General features: G+C 38.5%; 1 protein-coding gene across 1 annotated transcript in view; it reads left to right on the forward strand.

The window, feature by feature from the left end:
• LOC135709178 (uncharacterized) overlaps nucleotides 1–18,255 on the forward strand; it is a 113,240-nt gene extending 94,985 nt beyond the window's left edge. Inside the window, exons 9-12 of the mRNA XM_065231400.1 lie at nucleotides 5,913–6,167; nucleotides 15,747–16,001; nucleotides 16,818–16,957; nucleotides 17,065–18,255. Coding sequence (XP_065087472.1) covers nucleotides 5,913–6,167; nucleotides 15,747–16,001; nucleotides 16,818–16,957; nucleotides 17,065–17,232 — 818 coding nt within the window. The 3' untranslated portion in view covers nucleotides 17,233–18,255. The remainder of the gene's footprint in view (nucleotides 1–5,912; nucleotides 6,168–15,746; nucleotides 16,002–16,817; nucleotides 16,958–17,064) is intronic.
• The last annotated feature ends 4,835 nt before the right edge of the window (nucleotides 18,256–23,090 follow it).

Here is a 23,090-nt window from a genome sequence, read left to right on the forward strand (position 1 = left end):
ACACGGAGTCAGCATCACCCGTTCTGTTTTAGATTCAACCGAAAAACAAAAACAAATTGATGTTGACCGATATAACCGCAATTGATCGACACAACTTCATCCATGCTCATCTCACATCCATATTATCCATAAATCCGCAGTCTGATCCACATCAAAGGAAAAAATATTCAAATTTTGTTTTCTATTTCGGACATTCCTTTTATATTGTTATGCATCCCTGTATATTTTTTTTTGCAAGATATCTTGAACATTCCTATTTATCCTTCTGTCGATTCCGATCTACACTGAAAAAAGTTTTCGCTTAGTTTCTATAAGGAAAGCACATAATAATTTTCCAAAAACAAAAATAATGATTTTTACCTGAATATCACATAACATCACAAATTCTATATGACTAATCATATAGATTTCATTGGACACATAACGTTCATGTGATTTAGTGGTGCAATTTCCATTTATGTGATCACATGAAAGTTATGTGAAATTCACATGGATATTTTCCACTGGTTATGTGATTATATGAGTGTACTCTTTCCATTCTGCTCGCATGTCACAGCAGTGCTGCCAAGCGCTTTTTTTTTTAAATAAAATGCGCCTGAATGAGAGTGATTCCAGGTAGATTCGAAAACCATTAATTTTCATATTATTTTTTTTAATTTGGCTGAGAATTTTCAGAAACATTTCTCAAGACCAAAAATGCCACTTTGCATATTTAGATCACCATATTAAACCCAGCCTTAATTTTGAAAAGGGCCCATAGAAAAATGTTAAGCGTATCTAAAAAAAACTGGTACTCGAAAAATGTTTGTCCACTTGGTTTGGTTGTAGCAAACACCTGGAACTATTTGTAAATAAATATGGAATAAAAACGTAAAAATTGTTCATCTCAAAAGATATTTTTTGTTTTATTTTTTCATATGTTTAGAGAAATGATGGACAAAAAAAGTTATGATTTTTGAAAAAGTCAAGTTTTTGGGAAATTATCCAAAACATGGTTCAATTATTTTTTCGACTTACTATATTAACAGTACACACAATTTACAATACAAAAGAACATATTTTTTTCTAAATTGTTCCGTTTTCGAGAAGTAGCGAGTTAAAACAATTTATGTTAAATGTTGGTAGTTTGTGGCTATTTTCGAATGTATTTCGCGGTTCTAGTATATGAATCAGGAAATGTGGAATAAAAATTCTTTTGGTGACTCATCGATATGATCTAAAATATCCGGAATATGTGCATGTTTTTAAGCCATGTGATTTCATTTCTTGCAAATACATATGTCGCTCGTTTGCATTTGCAAACAACTTATTATTGGGATTATGAGAATGATTTAAATTATTTTTACATTGTTTGATTGATATAGTTGCAACATACATCCATCCTTTACTTCGTCGTAATATCGACAATTATCTTTTCATTGTTACATGTACTGCAGTTTAAAACCTGAATAACAGTAGTTGTATAACAAAAGAAAATTTGAGTCGAAGAAAAACCATTCAACTTTTATTCCATCTGGCAAATACTAGAAAAAACCCGAATTTATGCAGGATGCAGAAGAAGTCTAATTGCTTCGATGAAGCTTATACATTCAAAAAGATAAGGCCTACAAAACTAAAGACAATAAAAGGAAAGGTTGAAGTTGTATTGTATTCTTTCACTGCAAAAAAAATTATAATGCAATGAGTATTTTTTTTAAATAGCAAAATTCTGCGTTGAGGAAAAAACTCATTGCATGTGACATTCAAAAGTGTCTATGGGACTAACAGCACATTCTCAGATTCCAATTAATCTTTGTGGGTGTGAAGGCTTAGCATAATTATATAAGCAAAGCAGAGCCTGTCTGTGAGGACCACCCTAGCACAATACTATCACCGTAACAGCCGACCAGATGATGGCTCCGGCTATTGTACTGGCCATCGATCGACCAGCAGTTGATTGTATATCCAGATCACTTTCGTTTTCATTAGCACACGGGAGATGAGGTGGACGATGAGAGCGAGAGATTCGGTCTACGATTCGATCTCTTGTGAAACTCACCACATACACGATGGGATACTGGGATTGGGTTAGAGAGTAGATAACGGATATTTTGTATTTTAGTTGATAAGTGGCACAAGGTCGAAGACGGTCCTGCGAGACCGAGAAATATTATTGTAATTTGTGGTGTAGTCTGTTCAGAATAAATGTAGTGTAGTTAGAGTTTGTGTTTCGTACAAAACTTGTGTGTTAATGTTATTTGTATAATGAAGGAAGAACTTGTACCCTTCACCTGTTGTCCATAATATGCGGTGAAGATTTGCGTGCCCATCACTGATCCGTTCCCTGTCGATCAATCATCGAATGATTGAGTTGGACACCAACAATCGTTGTTACGCTAGTGTAGAGCGTTCACCTCCACCGAAGTTTCTTCAGCAAGGACACAGGTAAACCTACAGAGCCTAATATGATTTTCATCAATGCATACCTTATGTTCTAAAGGCAGTCATGCCTAATACCTAATTAAATTAATTCCGCGAACTACTGCTTTAAGGAACATTAATCACTTCAGTTGCTAGGCTGAAAAATATAAATATCATAAACTATATAAAGTTCTTTAATTACGCACTATAGTTAGTCAAAACATTAAAATTTAAAATGACATCACTAAAGTTCATCACAACAGTGCTATTAATTACATTGTAAGTTCTTTCACAGACGTCAAGTACGAAAAAATAATTTTAATACGCTCACTATCCCTTTAAAATTGATTAGCTGCAATATTCACATGCATTGTAACATTCCAATAAAACAAATTCAATAGCTCAGGTGCCTAATGTCTGCTCAGCGATTTTCCTACCATTCCCTTAATTGAATTAATTTGAGTCTGGCCATATCATTTTCAATTTATTAGTTGTTGAATTAAAACAAAAAACTACAAATAAAACCACCAAAAAATCAAAGGTTGTGCCTTAGACACGACCGCAGTATGACGTAGAACTACGCAAAATTGATGTGTTTTTTTTGACTATTATACTTTATCTTAAATTTTTCAAGTTTTTCAATGTTTCCTGGAATAAAACAAATTAGGAGAATTCAAATGTGGCGTCATAAACAAGCCGTTATATGTTTTGGAATAACACCCTAGTATTCTCCACAAAAACGTCAAGACGCCAGTAGCTCCATAATTAGTTTTAAATGAACCATTAAGTTTCGTCAAAAAAAAAAATAACATATTTCGCGTTTCGTAATATTTGAACGGCACCCAAGTATCCTTCCATCCCATCGCTGGTTGTCAAGGTGATCATGCCGTGATCCACCTTTAACCGCTGACTTTCTGCTAGCCACGTCATCCGAAGAGGAAATGACCAGCGGTACGACAGCACCGCTGTTTTATATCCTTTCAGGATCAAGCAGAACGATGTGCAACCAAGTGGTACTCGATTATGGCGACTGGGTTTGGAGAAAACGTTTATTTCATTAAAACAGTGATAACATTATCATTTGAATATTTTTCAAAAGATTGATCATTGAAATTGAGCAAAGTATCTATTTCTTTATTTCAACAGATTTGTAGAGTTATTTCCTATCGATTGGCGTATTTGGAATTTAATTTCATCAATAAATGACAAAGTTACAAGTGTTCAAAACCTAACACTATTTCTTCAAGCATTTTTTTGAATTTCCATCTCAGTATATGTAGTCCACAAAGACGTAGCTCTACGTCAAAAAAGTACTTGTAAGCATTTTACCATCTAGTACTCCGCACCAGATTTGAGGGCATAACTTTAGCATTCTTCAAAAAAAACAAATGAAAAAATCGACGCGGCGGGGGTAACAATTTAACTATTAGGCACGATTTTACGGTGATTTATGGTTTTATCGTCACATTGAAGCAAATACCTTGTAGTTTTATGGTATGGTAGCATATGTATGGTAGATAATCTGGATCATCTTGCAGCTTTTTGAGTTACTAAGAGTATGCAAAATATGGCAAAACAATTCACGGAAACTTCGAAAACATTTCAATTTCAATTCATATCGGGTTAGCAGTGCCGGCGGAATAGTGGTAAGTGTGACTGCCTCTCACCCCAAAGAGGCTGAATTCAATCCCAGTCGGTGCCACCGAAATTTTCTGAGGCATAAAAGGAAGTAACGCCGTGGGTCCCCGGTTCATGAGTTGATGGCTAGATAGGTAGGGTCCAGGTGTGGAAACTGCCTTCTTGGCGTCGGTAGATTTGGTACTCTGTACGGAAAACAAGATCGACGGAAAATAAATCAAGGAATACAAAATTCTAATCGGGTTGCGGTTATGCATCTTATTGTTTATTTTCAAAAGCAAACAAAATACGAACTAGGTGTCATGGACATAGTTGAATCCTTCCTACATAAGAAAAAAAAAACTGAATAGAATGTATATCTCTTTTAGGGGGATTCATCATCAGTTTGAAAATATTAAAAGAAGCGCATTAGCATGTCAAAAAACTTCTCTCAAGACATCATACCTCTAAAATGTTTTATCAAGGCGCTAACCAATGACATTTTCAACCACTGTGCACTCCTCACGTGCTGGCCCAGTTGATGAGTGGAAAAAAGCGTTCTGATAAATTAATGAGAAAAATGTAACCGACAGCAACAGAAAAAGGAACCTGCACCCAGAGCTCCCGACAGCAGCAGGAAAAAAATCACAAGTAGATAGACGTTGAGAAATTAATTGAATTATTTAAATTTCCCATCGTGTTCCGTGACGACGACCGAGATGGAAGGCAGCAGAGAGCTGTCACTTTCACTCACTCATTTACGCTTACGTTCGTTCTATCCCTCCATCACCCAGTTCCAGGCGAAAACCAAACCAAGTGCAAAATACGCCAAATTCCAAAAGTGGTGTCAGTTAAAATGTGAAAAATTCCGGCAGTAAATTTCCGAACCACCCTCCACAGAAGACCGACCGGTGAGCAAGGCGCCAATTTCTTTTCCGTTTGTCTTCCATCGACGGCTGATGCCACGCTTCGGATGCTGCGAGGTGCGAAAAATTGAAGAACGGTAATGGGCAGAATTTTGATTAAAAATGTAAATTTTGCATAGTGGGATGTTTTTCAACTTGGTCATGATGATGATCGTGGGTTGTTTTTGTGGTCAATCATCAGAGCATTATGTGGAAAAGAAACGATTTAATCTTTTAATAGATGGAGCAAACATCACCAACGATGGTTTGGAATTTGAATTTCAATGGATTAAATCAAATTTGCTCATTTTCAGATGTTCCATGAAATTCAATTCATTCGTTTCCATGAAATGGAAAAGCTCTTCTTATTAAAAAGTTATGTGGGCACCCAGGGATTCAAGTTTTACTACCGTTCGTCATTGAACACTCTTCCAGAAAGTTAGTAAGATAGGAAGGAGTGTCAAATTACGTGGAATGATTGCTCCAACTTTTCACCCCCTCAATGAAAGGCAATCGTCATTCCCAATTTTTTTTTAACCAATTTTGCGGTGAAGATTTTTCCACACGATTTGATTTAGAGGGAACATTTTTGGGGAACTCTTGCACAGAACGACGGCTATGGCAGCGCTAGGTCAAGGCGAGAAATAATCAAATGATTAAATGGGATTTTTCGAACGTGAGTTCACTCTCAGGTTGTTTTTCTCCCACACGAGTCAACTGCGGCAGGAATGAAAAGAGCAGAAATAGGTATTCAGGCTCTTTCCTAACCAGTGACCTTTGCTCGATTGCTATCTTTTGAAGGCATCAGCAAAAATTGAAATTCAAACAGCGTGATTATGTATTCCAAGCACCCGTCTGCGTGGTTCGTTCTTAACTCTTCCCCGAAGGAATTATGCAGTGCTTTCAAAACATCGAACACCGAAATGGCTTCATCCCCTTTAAACAACCCCTTGCTTTATTTGTTCTTATAAATGTCTTCTTCTTCCCCAGTGCTGAACGATTCGTTGAAGCTTGCGGATGTAGCCTGTCCGCCGCTGTTTCCACCGAGGCACGGCTATCTGGAGTGCAGTCGCCCGATCGATGAGATTTCCGATGGACCCAACGGAGGGCGGCTTAAGATCATCAACCGACCGGGCAGTCAGTGTATCCTCAAGTGTCCGACCGGGTACAGATTGGAGGGGAAGTACTCCAAGATTTGCGGAACGACGGGCGAATGGATTGGCGATGAAAGTGGAACGTGCATCCGTAAGTATGGACAAATAAGGGAGGGTGGCGTTTGCTGCTCAGAGGGGAGACTTGCTCCTATCAGATTGTTTTTATGAGGATGAGTTGATTGTTTTATATATTCTGATTCTATGTATATTTTTTTAAGATGCAACCTTACTTACATATGAGTAATGGTTATTCTTTGTTTTAATGAACAATATTTGCTTCAATATTTGTTTTAGGCGTGCAGTAAATTTTGTTTTCGGCCGAAATGTCAGAAGTTCTTTTTGTTTTAGAACGTTTTGTTTTGTAGACTATTCCGAAATTAATTAGTTGGCATCGAAATCAAAAGAAGACCATTATCACGTCCCCAGGGTCTTTGGATTAAGTCTAACCACACCCGGGGTCAAACATCATCATGCGAAACACCATATTAGATCATTGCTCTAAATTAAGATCATTACAAGCCTCATTGCATTGAGTACTTAGCATCATCTTGGTGAAACCGGAAAACCTCCAGGGAAGTGGTTAGAATTTAAAATTGAATTTTGTGAAAATCCACCGATATTAAAAAGGGGCAAATCACCCACGACGCAGCTTATCAATGTCCAACTTACCCGTGCAGCAGCTTGAATCCAAATGACCTTTCACCAACTGTCAGGAAATGTGTATGAAAGGTCATGACCTACCTAGTTATTATCCATCTGATATCTTCTCTCTCCTTCGGAAGAAAAGTTTTAAATGTGTTTTTTAAACAATAATTAATGTTAATGAATCACTGAATGCTGTCAGTTTTCATTTCACTAATATCATGGCGCCATCCACCTTTCTATTGGCATCATGTTAATACAAAAATTAATGGAGAGTTGATTTTATTTCCATATTTATTTATTATTATTTTTTTATTTTTGACGTAGGACTACGTCTGTGATTTCTATATGGGGGTGAAAACCAAAAATGGAACATGTAACAAAATAACGAAAGATTTTGAAGGTTAATAACACAGCTGCCCCTGGACCAATTTCAATGATTTTATCATCAATCGATCAGATATTTTTCTACGCAACTGTTGAATTTAAGACTTTATCATTTTTCAAAATTTCACTTTTGAAAATTGCACGAATGTTTGTATTTATACACTCATGCTCTACCGTCGTCTCTCTCACACAGAAAATTATCAAATAACTATCATATGCAAGGGGTATTCAACTCTACACACCTCAATCTGTACCAAGAACTTTATCTGTGCCAAAAACTGTGGCAAGCGTTGAGTCGAGTGTGCCGAAGTGTGGCAATCAAGCTGTCGATCTCAGTATCCCGTGAGTTTGACAACCCTGCAGCTATGAGTTTTGAGATTGTTTATTTACATTGCCAAGTTCTCATGGATGGTTAAACGAGCTATATCTGTGTATACTCCATAGTATATACGAGGGTAATCACTGTGCCTGTCCTGTTAATAAGTAAAACGTGCATCAAATAACACGAATGTGAGTTTTTCTTTGTACAACATTCATTCCTCTTGCTTTGACGATGATAAGATTGGTAAGCGCGAGATCGTCGGCCACTGCTGGAACTGTTAGCCAGTATAAGCTGACCGTTGCCAACCATTAAGTTCAACTCCTCCACGAGAAGGAGAAGGGTGAGTGATGGCAGAAGCTGTCCATCCAGGACAAGAAATTTCTTTACCGTGTCTCATTTTGGTAGACGTTTGCCGAAACCTGTACTTATGACCCACCCGGCAAGTGGAAAATGTACCTCTACATTATTATCATGGTACTCGGACAATGCTACAACCTAGAAATCAAGAAGTCTTCGACCTAAAATTCCCACTGGCGATAGTAGAAGCAGAAATAAACTTTCAGTTACTTCCTAGTGTTAGCCTTAACTTTTGGGTACTGAATTCATCTATGTTTGCTAAACATGTTTTGGTGCGAGAGTCAATCGATTACGTCCATGGTTTTAAACTTTTGAATAGTCTAATAAATAAATAGGAGATCCTGGAAATCACTGAGATGGTTCAATAACAACACAAAAATAAATAGTGCTGCTCTTCTTCATTCTCATGGCTACTATTTACTTTTAATCCGTTTATCCTAATCGTCCATCAAATAATTTCTGGCAGCATGCAAATGCGTATCTTGGATGTAGATACCGGTTGTAAACGTTTTATTACTACCTTTTATTTGTATTTGCTTGTTGTTCCTTGATAACTTTCATCCTTACTTGGTTTTGCCGGAATTGCATACTTATCCCCTGCTGGTGGTTCCGATCGCGTTTATAAATACCGTGATTCAGATTGGCTCCGTCGAGGGCTCCAGTGTGGTTACCTTCACAATTCTGTTAGCAGCATTAAGAAGGACTCGCTAGTTTTCTCAGAACGGCCGCGTCGGGACGGGACGGTCGCGTTCTCTCCTGAGGCTTTGCCACGGTGAGGAGACGATTTTTGCAAATCTGTCCTCACTCGCATTCAGAACGGCCGTCCCGGTCGCGTTCTTATTCTATTTTCCTTGCAAGTGGGTGATTTGCCCCTTTTATAACCTATCGGGGGTCTCCAAGAATCCAGGTTCGTGTCCTGTCACGGTCGCCAGAAATGTGAAAATCCGCCGTGTAGTGACTAAGACAACTGTTGGAAACAGAATGAATATTTATTTATTCCAATGATGACTAGATCCTATACTATAATCAAAGATCCTACATCTCTCCCTTCTTTTATACTATAAATAAGTCAATTAATTAATCATCATAATTTAACAAATTTATGTTATAATCATTCAAGTACAAAGGCATTTTCTTCATTCGCTTCGGCCGTGGTCCAGGTTGAATTTCGGTCTTGTTCTCTGGCACTACTGGATTGGGTATTGAATCGGATGTTGGACTATCAGCAGCATTCAAGTCGAAATCAGGTGCAATCGGAAGTTCATCATTTGTCGATACAGGATTCTTACTTCTAATACGTTTCGCGTGGTTAACATGTCGGTTTGATATGGCTCCATTGATAAGATTTTCCACGATCAGCCGTGTTCCTTCTCGACGAACTACAACGTGTGGATCCGGGTGGAAGGTGCACGATAGTTTATGTTTCTACACGAAGTTCTTCACCACAACATGATCTCCGACGTCAATGTTGGAAGGTTTAGCTTTCCTCTTTGCATTAGTATATTTCCTACCTTTCTCCTTTGAATTTTCGTCATTTTTCCTTGCTTGATCAACATCAATTTCGCGGTTTATGTTATCTCTAATATTCCAACCAAACATTAGTTCCGCAGGGGAGAAATTTGTTATAGAATGAGGAGTTGCTCGATATGAATGTATGAAATCTTGCAGGTCTGTCTGCCATTTCCTACCCATACATAGATGCACTTTTCTTTAGAGTTTTCAATAGTGTTCGGTTTTGTCTTTCCACGAGACCATTTTGGAAAGCAGCGTATGGAACTGAATGTTTTATGTTTATATTGTTGGTTTTGCAGAAATATAGAAAATCTCCCGAAGAAAATGGTTGGCCGTTGTCACATATTATTTCGTCAGGATATCCAAATCGAGCAAACATTTCTCTTAACTTTTTGATCGTTATCGCAGCTGTCATTGACGTAATTACGGCTACTTCAACAAATCGGGAATAATAATCTGTAGCTACCAGCAAATGAACCCCTGCTGTAATTTCCGTAAAATCTATCGCGATTTTCTCCCAAGGCCTATTGGGCATGTCCGATCACTCACCCTGTCCGGCTCTGATACCAGAATACAACCGTGACAGTTTTTAACGATTTTTTTTTTCTTTTTTTTTTTAACGATTAGAATTTTATTAAATTATATCTATTATTTTACATATTAATCAATCACTTCTTACCGGTGATGCAAGGGAAAGGATCAGATTCAACTACGTTCAGAAACTTGATGACACCCAACTTGATAGCAGTGTCTCCAGAAAGTAACGAACATTTCCCACCTTGGATGACGTACAACGTTGTTTCTACGCTTCTTCCTTCAAAGGCTACGTCCGTATTTACCTCGCCGAGAACCTTCAACGGAGTTTTGGATCCATAGGCATTGAATACCTTGCTACTTCCTTTCTTGATACTGTATGCCTCGAATCCAGTAGACTTCAACATCTTCCAGTCATTTTCACTGAGCATATCTTCATCAGCACCTGTATCGATAATCATCCTCAGTGAAACTCCACCCACTGCTGCTGATACGAACCGCTTTCTTGATCCAAGGTGAAATAAGTCGAACACTTCGCTCTCCTCTCTCTGACTGGTATCATCTCCACTAACTTCTCGAACAAAACTCTTCTTCTGAGTACGATTTTCCTGACGATCATATTTTGGGAACTTCTTACCTCTCGAACAACACTGAGCAAAATGTCCGATCTTGTTGCAAATCTTTCATTTCCGAGACAATGCTGGGCAGATGGAATCATTCGAGTTGTGCCGTCCATCACACCGGAAACATCTGTTTGCGTGCTTCGTTTTGGTTTTATCCCAGGTTTTATCTACACGGTGATCCTTTACATCTGGAGCTGCACCTGATTGCACCGTGTTGACAATATTCTTTTCATTGATTCCACTTTCCCAGACATGCAGTTGGAGCTGAACTGATTCATGAGCTCGACTCATTGCCAAAACCTCTTCCAGTGTATGATCTTTTTCCAGGCATTTCCGTTTCAGTTTTTCATCCTTGGTGGTTGATACGATCTGATCGACGATCATACTGTCCGTTTGGTCCTCGAATGAACAGTTTGTTGCTTGTTTCTTCAGACGGATTGCAAACCTATCTAGCTTTTCATTTGCTTCAGGTGCCATTTGTCGGAATTTTTGTCTTCCATAGGTCTTCAACACACGTGGAATGAAATACTCATCAAGTAGTTGGAGAGCAGCTCGGTAGCGGTTGTCCAACGGATTTGAATCGTCAACATTTATCTTGGACACAACCCTCCGTACATCTGACCCACCGAAGAGCATAAGCGTTTTGAATTTTTCATCATGATCAACTACATGTGTCCACTCAAGATAGGCCTCGAAGTGCTCTCGCCACTTTTCCCACCGTACAGCTGCGGGTCCTTCATCGTTTTCAATGAACGGTGGAACGATTTGATTAACCTGTAAATCACAGTCGGTAGACAAATGATAAATTTGACAGAAACAATTTTCATGTATGAAGTTACAATTCTTCTTTTTTTTTTTTTTTTTAGATCAACTCATTTATTGGGCCTCTACTTTTACGTACTTCATCCTACGACTCATAAATTTACGATATATCTTGTGAGATCCATCCCGATTTCTCCAGGTCTCACCAACTCTCTGAGGGCCATCCCGATAATGTCGGGCCTCAATTCGGATTATTCTAAACCTTGTGAGATTCATCCCGATTTCTGCGGGTCTCTCGTGATTCATTGAGGGCCATCCCGAATCTGCATCGAGGCTCAATACAGAATCTTGCAATGCTTATACCAGACACTTCGGGTCTTGCTCATTAAATTGAGGGCCATCCCGAGACTAACGGGCCTCAGTTCAGATTACTTTGAATCCTGTAAGATTCATCCTGGTTTCACGGGTCTCATAACATATAATTGAGGGCCATCCCGACTGTTTCGGGTCTCAAATATTGTAAAATTTAGTAGTAGGTAGGTTCCGTATACTCCAAAATTTCCTCGAGAAAATTACTTCAATCAGATTTCTTTTTATACTTTATTTTATACGTACCATGGAGAACGCCATTATTTAGATGATAACCCGTAAAAACTCCGCTCGGTTCCAAACTTTTCCGCTGCAAAAATTGCTAGATTTTCTTGAACAGTTTTTTCTCCTGTCGTCGCCAAAATGTAGTGACTAAGACAACTGTTGGAAACAGAATGAATATTTATTTATTCCAATGATGACTAGATCCTATACTATACTCAAAGATCCTACACGCCGATATTAATTATGGGCAAATCACCCACGACGCAGCTTCTCAATGTCCAACTTACCCGTGCAGCAGTTTGAATCCAAATGACCTTTCACCAACTGTCAGGAAATTTGTATGAAAGGTCATGACCTACCTAGTTATTATCCATCTCATAAATCTAAGCCCATCATGTAGACTGTTTATGATGGATTTAGATTCAAATCAGACATACAGTTTAGATCACTTTAGCAGCTTAAAGGTTGAACACGAAAAAGTCACTGCCATTAAGGCATGTTTTGAGTACTTTGTTTTTTTTTTCAAAATTTCAGTTAATCAAGCTAAGAGTGTATAGAATCACAGTAGGCATTGGTTGTCAGGATATGTTTATTTGTTTACATCATCTATTTTTCAAACCTGCACGCTCCTGACAGTATTTGGTCAAATTTCTGGGCAGGAATTTTGTACCCCGGTTGACCGGAAGAGTGCCCCGGAAGAATGTAAAATAAAAAAGAAGCTGGAACTCCCCAAAAAGTTCCTTGTCCAGCAAATTTACCAAGAGAAGTGCCTACGAAAGAGAACACAGCCGTTTATGGAGCAGCATGAGATGGATTGCCTATTCTGGCCGAAGTTGGCAAGCTGCCGCTACTCAAACGATGGTCCTACGATAAGCATAATTCCTACTAATGCATAGCTGTTACATTGAACTATGAAAAATCAAATGCCTTTTTAATCCCTTTTTAGATTTTCGGTGCGGGGTTTTTTCGTGTTCAACGTTTATAGTAACAAAAGTATTCAACATGGTCTCGCTGGTTTATGAAAATAAGTAACGCATAATTTCAACTCTCCAGTCAAAGGTTATTTTTTTCCAAAGAACATACCTGCTTTTGTAAATAAAGATTCAATTGTTAGATTGGCAATAATTTTAACCCTCCCACGCAAACTAAGGTCACAATCTTGTTTGGGGAACATTACCCTTTCTAATAGTGGTGTAAGATTGCTGTAAGAGCTTCGAAAAATTGACGTTTGAATCTTTGCTTACCAAAGCAGATACGTCCTGTTGATAAATTGTTCTTGATATAATTGTTAACTTTTTTCGTACTTTATCATTGAAAATAAAATAAAAATTGTTGGGATTATTGGACATTTCGTAACAGTAATATGTATCGTTGAATTTGTTGACAGGAATTCTCGTAAAATATTATTATATGGAAATATTTAAAATAACCATTCTGAGAAAACGAAACTATTTTTTTTGTTTGCTTTAAGGGCTGTGGACCAGAGCTGGTAAATATCACGGCCGTCATGTGACAATGAGAAAACAGGTCCTCTCACTATCATGAGACGAGACTACCTATCACGATATTTCTTGTCATTTTCCAATGATCAAGCACTCATGAGAATAATTCTTATGCGGGTTTGACATCAACATTTCTACCAAATTTAGATGAATTTAAGCAAGCAACCGTATGTAATCGGTAGAGTGAATATATTATTAAGATTTTCTCGTTACAAGTAACTTTAATAGCAATAAATGAGCTAGATATTACGATGATCACAACACTGTCACGTTCTGTCATGACAAAAAAATCGATGAGATTTTGAAAAAAATCGTTTTATCATCCGATGATAGTGACAGAAATATCTCTGTAAATATCACGTGAGATTTTTCATTGAAAATGACATTAACCAGCCCTGGCTGTGGTGAACAATTTTTACTAAAATTTTACAGATTGATAGTTTTTAAATAACCATGTTCATTAGACTGATGCAAAATTTGAAATTTTCGCTCTTCAGAGCTCAAACGATTTCAAATCAGGTCTTGATTAGCCTCTCAAAATTTAAACTCACTTGGTTAGAAACTGACTTGGCACAAACTATTCAAAGTTTATATGGAAATTACTATGGGAAAACCAAACTTTTTGTTCATTGTCTTCTACCCACTTTCCATATTGCTTTTTCAAAAATTTCTATAACTATTATTACGGGAAATTTTCTAAGCTACAACTTTGCGCAATATCGTTTTTCAGCCAAATGTCAAATTAAATTGTTATTAATTGCTTAAGAGATTGATAATCTTATGGCATGATCAAGCAGCTGTTCTGTAGGCAACACTGTATTCTGCAGTGTGACATAATAGCCATTATATTTGTGCTCTATTCTTCGCACCAGAAACACCAATGTTGCCTGCTGAACAGTGGAATGAGCATAATCATAAGACATCAGTGACTTGAATCATTAATAATTTTTGTTCCTTACATATGATTGAAAAGTAGCTTCCAACAAAGTTGTAGCTGAGAAAATTTGCTACAATCACTGCTATCATTTTAAAAGCATAGTGATGTGGTGAATTGTTAGACATATATGAACAAAAACATAAGTTTTCCCATAGTAATTCCCATATAAACTTGAAATGGTTTGTGCCAAGCCAGTTTTTTACTAAAGTAGTTCAAATTTTGAGAGGCTAAGCAGGACCCAATTTGGAACCGTTTAAGCACTGTGGAGCGTAAATTTCAAATTTGGCATCAGTCTAATGTTCATTCAAGGGTCCCTGCTATTTAAGTGTACTCTTTTCTAACTGACAAGTAATTTTATGTTGACAATCTGCAATTCGAATTCAGTTTTGAAAGTAAATTTTATGTGAAAATTCGCCAACTCTCTTCAAATTATAACAATATTGTGTTGGTAGCTTCAGCAAGGATGAACCTCATCAAACGCATATTCGCCAATGAATAGCACTGATTTTCAAAACTAACGTAATTCATCTACACTGGCTTAATACAAATGTCAAACCACTTAATTTCAAATTCCTCAAAACAACTAAACACGTACTCACAGTGCATCTTTCCTGATTGTTCTCCGATCCATAACTCATACACCACCTGCACTCTGCCCAGTGTCATCATATCAGCATTCATCCAGATTCTGCCTTTAAAATATATAGACCTTCCAACACAATTCGTTCACTCCAAGATTGCATCACCACCATATCGGGTTGAACTTTTTCCCAGCACGAAACTATTAGCTAAACTAGCGCATAAATCAAACGAATGTCACAACTTTGCACCCAGCATCCTTGACCCCATCGAGTGCCACACCATGTGTGAGTTTGCTCACATACATATATGTTTTTATATTCAATGGACGTGTGCTGATGATCATCTACTGCTCGTTAGATGAAAGTAGGAAAAAGCGGGAAGCTGTGGGAAAAGTTTGTCCTCTCCGGAGTGCCAGCTGGTCAGCGAATACCATACACACACACATATACGAAGATAAGTGTCCCCGGCAGCATCAGATGCCGATGACTGGTCATCATCACCACTGCATGAACCTTTGCCCTACACTTGTGATTCCATTTTTCTTCCCTCCGGAATGGCTTTGTTTATAATTTAACAAACGAATATCTGGCACCCCTGGAGAACGAGAAAGCACCACGATGCAATGCGATGTAAAACTTTCACTTGTGGTTTCAGGAATCCCGTATTCAATGCAATTCACTTGAGACAAAAAAAACTACTCCTAGTTAGTTCAAAGGGGACCACTTGCCGCGTTCAATTAGGTGGAAACACAATCACACACAATTGGCTCTGCTCACTCAATGCAAGCACACGTGAACAGGTTGCAAAGGAACAAGTTTTTCCCTATTTCCTTTTTCCCTTTGATTCGAAAGCATTGAACGAACCAACCTGTAATTGCTGACTGGTGTATTTTTTTTCTATCGTTCTTTTCCCACAGGGTATCCTCAGCCGAAGCTAACCTGCCCGACGAGCGTGAACGTGGAACTGCATCCGAACGAGACGGATCAGACGGCGGTCAAGCTGAGACGGCCGAAGACGGATGTGAGCTGGGAGCGGGACATTGTGGTCGAACCGTTCTGGGCCAAGAAGGATGTCCTTCTGCTGCCACTCGGGCCGGTCAATATCAGCTATACGGCCAAACATCCGGTTTCCAAGCTGACCAGCAGCTGCACCTTCGTCGTCAATGTGATGGGTGAGTTTTGATGGGATTTTTCGTTTGTTTCTTTGTTCGTTGCACCAGATCGGTTGTTGCAATTGAGTGACCTTTTTAGTTTTTGCCATACGCTCTATAGATTTATGCCCTGAATAATATGTCGTTACTGTTGGTGCATTGCTTGAAGTGAGGTTCTTTCAATGTATATTAACCAGAATATCGTGTGAACAGATTTAATCCTAGTATACAAATCCATAAACATAAAATCAACGAAAATGTGCCCAAATATCTTATTTGCAGCTCGATTTGTACAATTTTATGCTAATTTCCACCGTTTAAAATTACCAACATTAAATACTTACACAAGGAAAACATATGAATGCATACACATAATATGTGCGTAACGTTCAATTTTGGTTTGTTATTGATTTTGAAAGCTTTCATTAAATTAAAACAGACGTTTGTGAAAAACTTGCGCACTCTTTTCAGTGAGGCAAAAGTACGTAGTTGGACCTCTTTTATTTATTCGAATTGTGTCCACATAGCCCAGGAATCGATACGTTAATTTTGAAACTAAGGGCGTACTCTTGCCCCACTATATTCTATGCCTGATGTAGTGCACCAGTTCTAGAGGCAGATTCATTTGCTGATCCGGTCGAGGAACTATTCAGGATGAAAAATTCATCGTCTTATATTCGATGATTGCGTCACTTACCACCATTCCTGAGAATATGCAGATTTCAAGCAAATTGTAAAACTAATAAAATGCTGAGAACTCGTTTGAAGTACTAACAAAGCTCAGCACGGGACGGTACAATAATTGTAATCAACTGTTTTCAACCACCCTCTCCACAGCTGGCAGACCACCGACGGTTGACTTCTGTCCAGACACCCAGATCTACACCATCGAGGGTCGCCATCAAAGCGTGAAGGCCACCTGGGAGGAACCAATCTTCTCCGACAACGTAGGGGTCGTCACCATCACAAAGTCCAATGTAAGTATCCTCTATTTGCTACGACTTAAAAAAAAATCCCTCCCTTCTTACACCGAATAAATTATAATCCCACCTCCGTTATGGTTTCATCTGTGGCTGGTAATTAGAGCCCGGGGACGGATTTCGGCGCTGGCAGCCATCTCATCACCTACGAAGCCCACGACGAGGCGGAATGGAGCTCCAAATGTGTCTTCAAAATAGTGGTCAACGTCAGCAAACGAAAGGACGTCCAACATTTTCAGCTCCCGATCCTTTATAATCGGTTTTACTTTTAATTGTGTGGTGGTTCAGCACCGACCATGGCGACAGCGACAGCGTCTCTTTGATTTTTTCCTTGCCAGGTTTCCGGTACATTTTTTTCCCTTCTATACATCAACCCACTTATACCAGGGATCGAGAAAAAGCTGCTTATATTAACCTTTTTTTCTGTCCGCTATCTGTAACCATTTTCAACTTTGTTACCAAGCACTTTTTGCTGCCATTTGGGAAGTGCACTCGGAAATATCTGTTCCAAGTTGCAATCGTTTCTGGGATGTGGAAAAAGTTTTTTTTTTGCGAGGAAAAAAATTCATCGGCACAGTATTACAAATGCAAGAAAAAAAAAAGAACTACATGACAAAACATAAAAAGTGAAAATGAAAACAATAATAAATTGCTTTAGCGAACGAGGAGAAAGCATTACTATACACAACTGCAAACACATCCCTCCCTTCTTTCGGAAAATGAAAAGTGACATAGAGAGAGAGAGAGAGAAGCAGAATAATAAGCAGAGCAGAGAGTTTGAGATAAGGACTTTTGTAAATAGTTTTGGCTTAGAATCGGATGTTGCAAGCGGGCAGAACAATGAACAATACGGAGAGGCAATAGCGGAAAAATGCAACGCTGCTGTAATAAAACAAATGTTTCGAACCAAATAATAATAAATGGAAATGAACGTCGTGACGACGGAAAGTGTAGTACATAGTTGTAAAGTGAGAAATGCTTGAGCTCCGAAGTCGACGAGAGTATTTACGAAACGACTAAAGTAAAATGCCATTGGCAACAAGTACACAGGACTAGCATTTGTACGAGCCAGCAATGGAAATTCATCAAGATTGTAGTGAGATGCGCAGTAGGCCAGGCAGTAATCTATCAACACAGCTGAGGGCAGTTGGTCTTCGAAATAATAATAGAAGAATCAGTATGCTTTTATTTAAACAGAAACCAGAATTAATGGACGGAGTGAAATAATGCTATAGTGCATATTATAAGCCCATAGGTGGTAAGTGAAGGAAACTGCAACAATATATAACTTTAAAACAAAACATATGGTTGTTAAACATGTTCCTGAAAGGTGATGACTTCCATGTATTGGGGATTTTCCATTAATCTTCACGGCACTTTCTCCACTAGTAAAGCAAGTTACTCATCACCCTCCTTTGGTTGTCACTGTTGAAGATAAGCACGTTTGAGATATTAACGACATTTGCAATTCGGAGTCATACGTATTGTCTAGCATAGAAAGGGAAAGCATTTTCGATTGAGAACAACTTGATACCGTGTGGGACCAAAATCCGTACAGCTAAGCACGAGAGAATCATTAACGGTCAATACAAAATAATGCTATCACATTATGCCCTGTATCACATCTTTTTCATATACATTTATCTTTATTTTACCATTATTTGCAAACACCAGGTCTTAAGATTACCTTTAATTATAAGAAAAAGTATTTAAATTGCACACATCTTGAATCAAAATCCGTACAGCGTTCTACGATTGAATCAAAATCCGTACAATTTTGAATCGAAATCCGTACACTGTGTTGATGATGAATCATGTAAAATCGTGCGCTGAATCCAAAAATGTAGTCCGAAAAAATCTCAATAGGATATTTTTTGAGATATAGCTAAAAAATAAATTCTCACTTTAAAAAAAAACGTGTTTACTAAAACCACAAATACCTCCGGCTGCAATGAAGTAATACTAATTATTTTATACGTGATAATCTCACTAACAATTGATGTTCAATTGATCGAACGAAAAATTTCTTACCTCTAATTTAGCGTTAAAATAATTGCTATTTATATTGTTGGATTCAGCGCACGATTTGACATAAGAATTATTCGTCAAAGGATCAAGTTCATTTTTTTACTTTTATTTTTTTAACTAGTAATATCAGCGTTAGATTAATTGATGCTCCAGTCGATTCAAAGGAAAGGTAACCGATTTCTTTTTATTTAAGAAGGTGACTGCACTGGATTTTTGTGCTAACTAATATTATGTTTATGGATTCAATTTTCTCCAAATTTTATTCTATACCAGTGCTTTGGGTTAAATATAGGTCTTTGAAATTTGACATGTGATAACGTGCAAGATGCGCCATACTTTGGAACTTGGGTGTACTCCAGCTCAACGCTACAAAACATTATTAACCGGGACTAAACTGGGCGGTGTAGCTTGGACAATGTTGTCGAATCACAAATGGCAAACTGAAGAGAAGACTGCCGAAGCATCTTTAATACACCGATAATGGAAAAGTTCCACCAACCCACTGGCATCAAGCGATAGAATAAGCGGTTCCTAAGATGGTAGCCCTATAATGGCGGATAAGTGGAAAAAAATTACAACCATCTTAGAAACCAACAAAACAAGACAATGAACTGTTTTTCGTTTTGTGCATGAAAAATAAAATAAACGTAAGTTAACGACTAAAACTTAATTTAATTTAAAACGTCAAGAGAGTAATAATCATAAAAATGCAGATCTTTCATTGCTTCTTTTCCGCAGCTTTCTTCTGCTTCTTCTCCATTGTCGCCATTGCCTCATCAAATTATAATGCTTTCTTGCTTCCAACTTTCTTTCCTCTTCTTCCTCTTCTTCCTCCTCTTCCTCTCTTGCTCAACCTTTTTCTTTTGTCGTTCCTCAATCCTTTGTTTCTTTGCGTTCTCTTTATCAATTTTCTCCCGTTCACTTTCATGTAAGGGAGAACAGCCCATAATGCACCCCTGGGGTAAAATGCCCACTTTTAGAAAAACAGCGATAACTTTTCCTCAGATGCATTTTCCGGGTAACGGTTTGTGATTGTTTTTCAACTGGAGGTTTCACAAATAATTCTTGATCATAAAATCTGACCTGCTGATTCCATAAAAAAATTACATTTTGTGCAGAACAGGACACAGTTGTTAAAATCATCGACTGTAAATTAAGCTTTTAACATCACATATCACAAAAAAAAATAACAAATTTACGTTTCGTATATTTTTTAGATATTTTACTTGATGAATCACAGTTTAACATTCTATTGAGATTTTGAGACCTTATTTCTGATGTAACATAAAGAAATAATCATTTGAAATACCGCTTCCCTTTGCATTATCTACTTGCAGGGGTTATGGTTTGTTTACCATGGGGTGCATTTTACCCCAATGTTGTGGTGCGTTTTGGCCATTGTTGTCGTGCGTCTTGTCCCAATGTTGTGGTGCATATTGCATCATGAATCAGGCGTTTTGCCCCGCTATCATTTTGGAAGCAATTTAGAAAATACCTTGAAAGTCATGGAAAATCATCCTTTTGTAGTTCTAAATCACTCGATCTTTGTAGAAAACATGGTAATGAACCAAACGCCATTACTTTCTTCTTGATTTTAGCTTCCATTCGCCAGCCATTGACGATTTTGCTTAAACGGTGCGTTTTGCACCATCCTACCCTATATTTCCGGCCATTCCTCGCTGGTGGCTACTGTTGGGAATGCTCTCTTGCCCATTTCTGTCTGCTCTCTGTAATTTGTATATGCGTGTTAGTGATATCCTGTAGGGGAGCTGCGCTGTTTTCCTTTTCGGCTGGTTCGTGACGCTCTTCATTAAAAGATATTAATAATATAACATTTACAATACGAATAAAATAAGAGAGTAGCGATTCAATACGGCATCTCTTATGGTGGTGAATGGAACGGCAAAATCTCTGGATGCTTCTAGGTAAGATTTCCCCGCACGCATCATTGCCACAGTCTTCTCCAAATCCTCCGGCGTGTATGTAGTATGATCTGCTGAAAAGCATTGGATAAAGTAGAATCGTCATTGTTAACGCACAAGTAGACGGATTTAGAATCAGCTGTTATATTTGGATCGAAATCCGTACAGTACTAATTTTGATAAATAAATACCATATGAATGATCCATTGCTTAGAATTGATATATAAAACGATAAACACTTACCTTTCCGATCGACCTTCAGGAAACTACTTGCAAAAATCACTTAAATACGCTTAACAACTGGAAGTAAATCCGAGAGATTTTCTTAGAAAATCGTTAAGAACGCAACCGATTGATAGAAATGCCCGACACGTGATAAGGTTTTTATTTTTCTTATTTTAATTGCATGACATACTGCTTAACTGTTGACGTAAACATCAAGCTAATGCATGAATGAACATGAATATGTATTCATGTATAATATTTACATTGCTTTGATGCATATAAATAAAAAAATTCAACAGGGTGTACTGATTTCGGTGCTGTACGGATTTCGGTCCCGCACGGTATATATCATCGATAGGCACATTGCAAAGTAAGCTGTCCGAAAAGTGTTTCACCTTCCTTGGTGAGCGAGCGAACTGCGAATGTGTTCACCAAGGGACCGAGAGCTCCGCATCGAGGAAATAAATTAAGTTTCGTACGCTTTCACTGAAACACCATTACATTAGGCTCAATCATGAGTTCAAGCGAATAAGCCGACGATGCTAGTTGGTGTTCAAAGAAAATTCAAGCCGCACCCGAAGTCTTTCTAGTATTACGTAAATGATCAGCACAGACATTCCGGCCTACCATCGTCTGTGGTGTTCAACGGGAAGCCGCTTACACCCCTCAGTTACCGCTTGTTTTCAGACAATTTTTGTTATTCCATGATGGATATAATTATCAGTCAAGAGGGACTAGACCCTTTGTAACGAGTACCATATTTCTGAATTCAATTTTCATCAATATTTGTTAGGAACATGAATTTAAAATAAATCTCATAAATAATCACCGCAGTCGTTGAGTGAATTCTATTAGTAGGTAACCGGAAAAGTGCTACGGTTGCGGGCTCTCAAGTTTCAAGTCAACATGCGCATGGACGAAACATTTCACAATGCTGCATTGGAGCATGGACCATTTATGCTGCAATACAGATGACGGTGATGCGGCGGATGAACGGAGGGGTTGGCGGTGAATCACCCGGTGTCTTTCCTTCACGGATACAGGTGGAAAATGCTGCAGATGAACGCGTTGGTCGGTTTAGAAACTCCCGATGCTACTTAGCGTCGACACGTGGCTTGTGTGACGCGGTATGATCACTGATCGCGCTTTGGTCGTCCCCAAAAAGATGATCGCGGTTTTGTTACTAATGTGGCCGTTCCGCCCTGCCTAGGGCGCGTTTCTAACGGTCGCGGCCCTCTTCCAGCGTACCCCGGGTTACCTTCGAAACCGATGGTGGGGCCAGAAATGGTCACTAGCTGAATGAGTGGTGTGTCAGGCGTGCACAACCTTCGCCACGAATCTGTATAAAGGAAACCGTTGCACAAGCACGTGTTAAGCCTCTATCGCACAAACCAGAAATTGTCACCAGTTTTACCTTCTTCCTCCAAAATCACTACACACGCTTCACACACTGCTCGGAACGAATAATGCCTATCGAAAGAACTAATGGGAAAGGATTCTTAAGTTTCACTAGTTAGAAAGAACCTCATGTCACTTCTACCTTACTAAACACACCACAGCGCGAGATTACGGGTGGACCACTCCTGCCTCTTCCACTGATCAGTCCAAAGTGATCGATAGATTCTTGGGGATCCTCAGATTAAACGCATTATCGTAATCTTCGGCACCGGAAATCACGTAAATCTAACGAAGTTAGATATTCGTGATACAACGAAAATTGTTCTCATGCTCTCATCAATTGCATCCCCCGCTATCGGCATCTTGCTCTAACAAACAACTCCAATCATCCAATTCGCTGCTCGGCTCAAAGTTCAGGGATAGGAGAGAAATTCGAGAAAGGTTAACAAATCATCAAAGGATCTGTACCGGGTCGATGTACGTACGCGTTAAACGACGATCGAGCAACCTACCGCCTGCTTGCAGCAATTGGACATGAATACCACCCCGGCTCTCAC

Source organism: Ochlerotatus camptorhynchus, unplaced genomic scaffold (genome assembly GCF_037179485.1).
Source record: "Ochlerotatus camptorhynchus isolate MF236.1 unplaced genomic scaffold, CSIRO-AGI_Acam_v1.1 ptg000353l, whole genome shotgun sequence".
NCBI lineage: Eukaryota > Metazoa > Arthropoda > Insecta > Diptera > Culicidae > Ochlerotatus > Ochlerotatus camptorhynchus.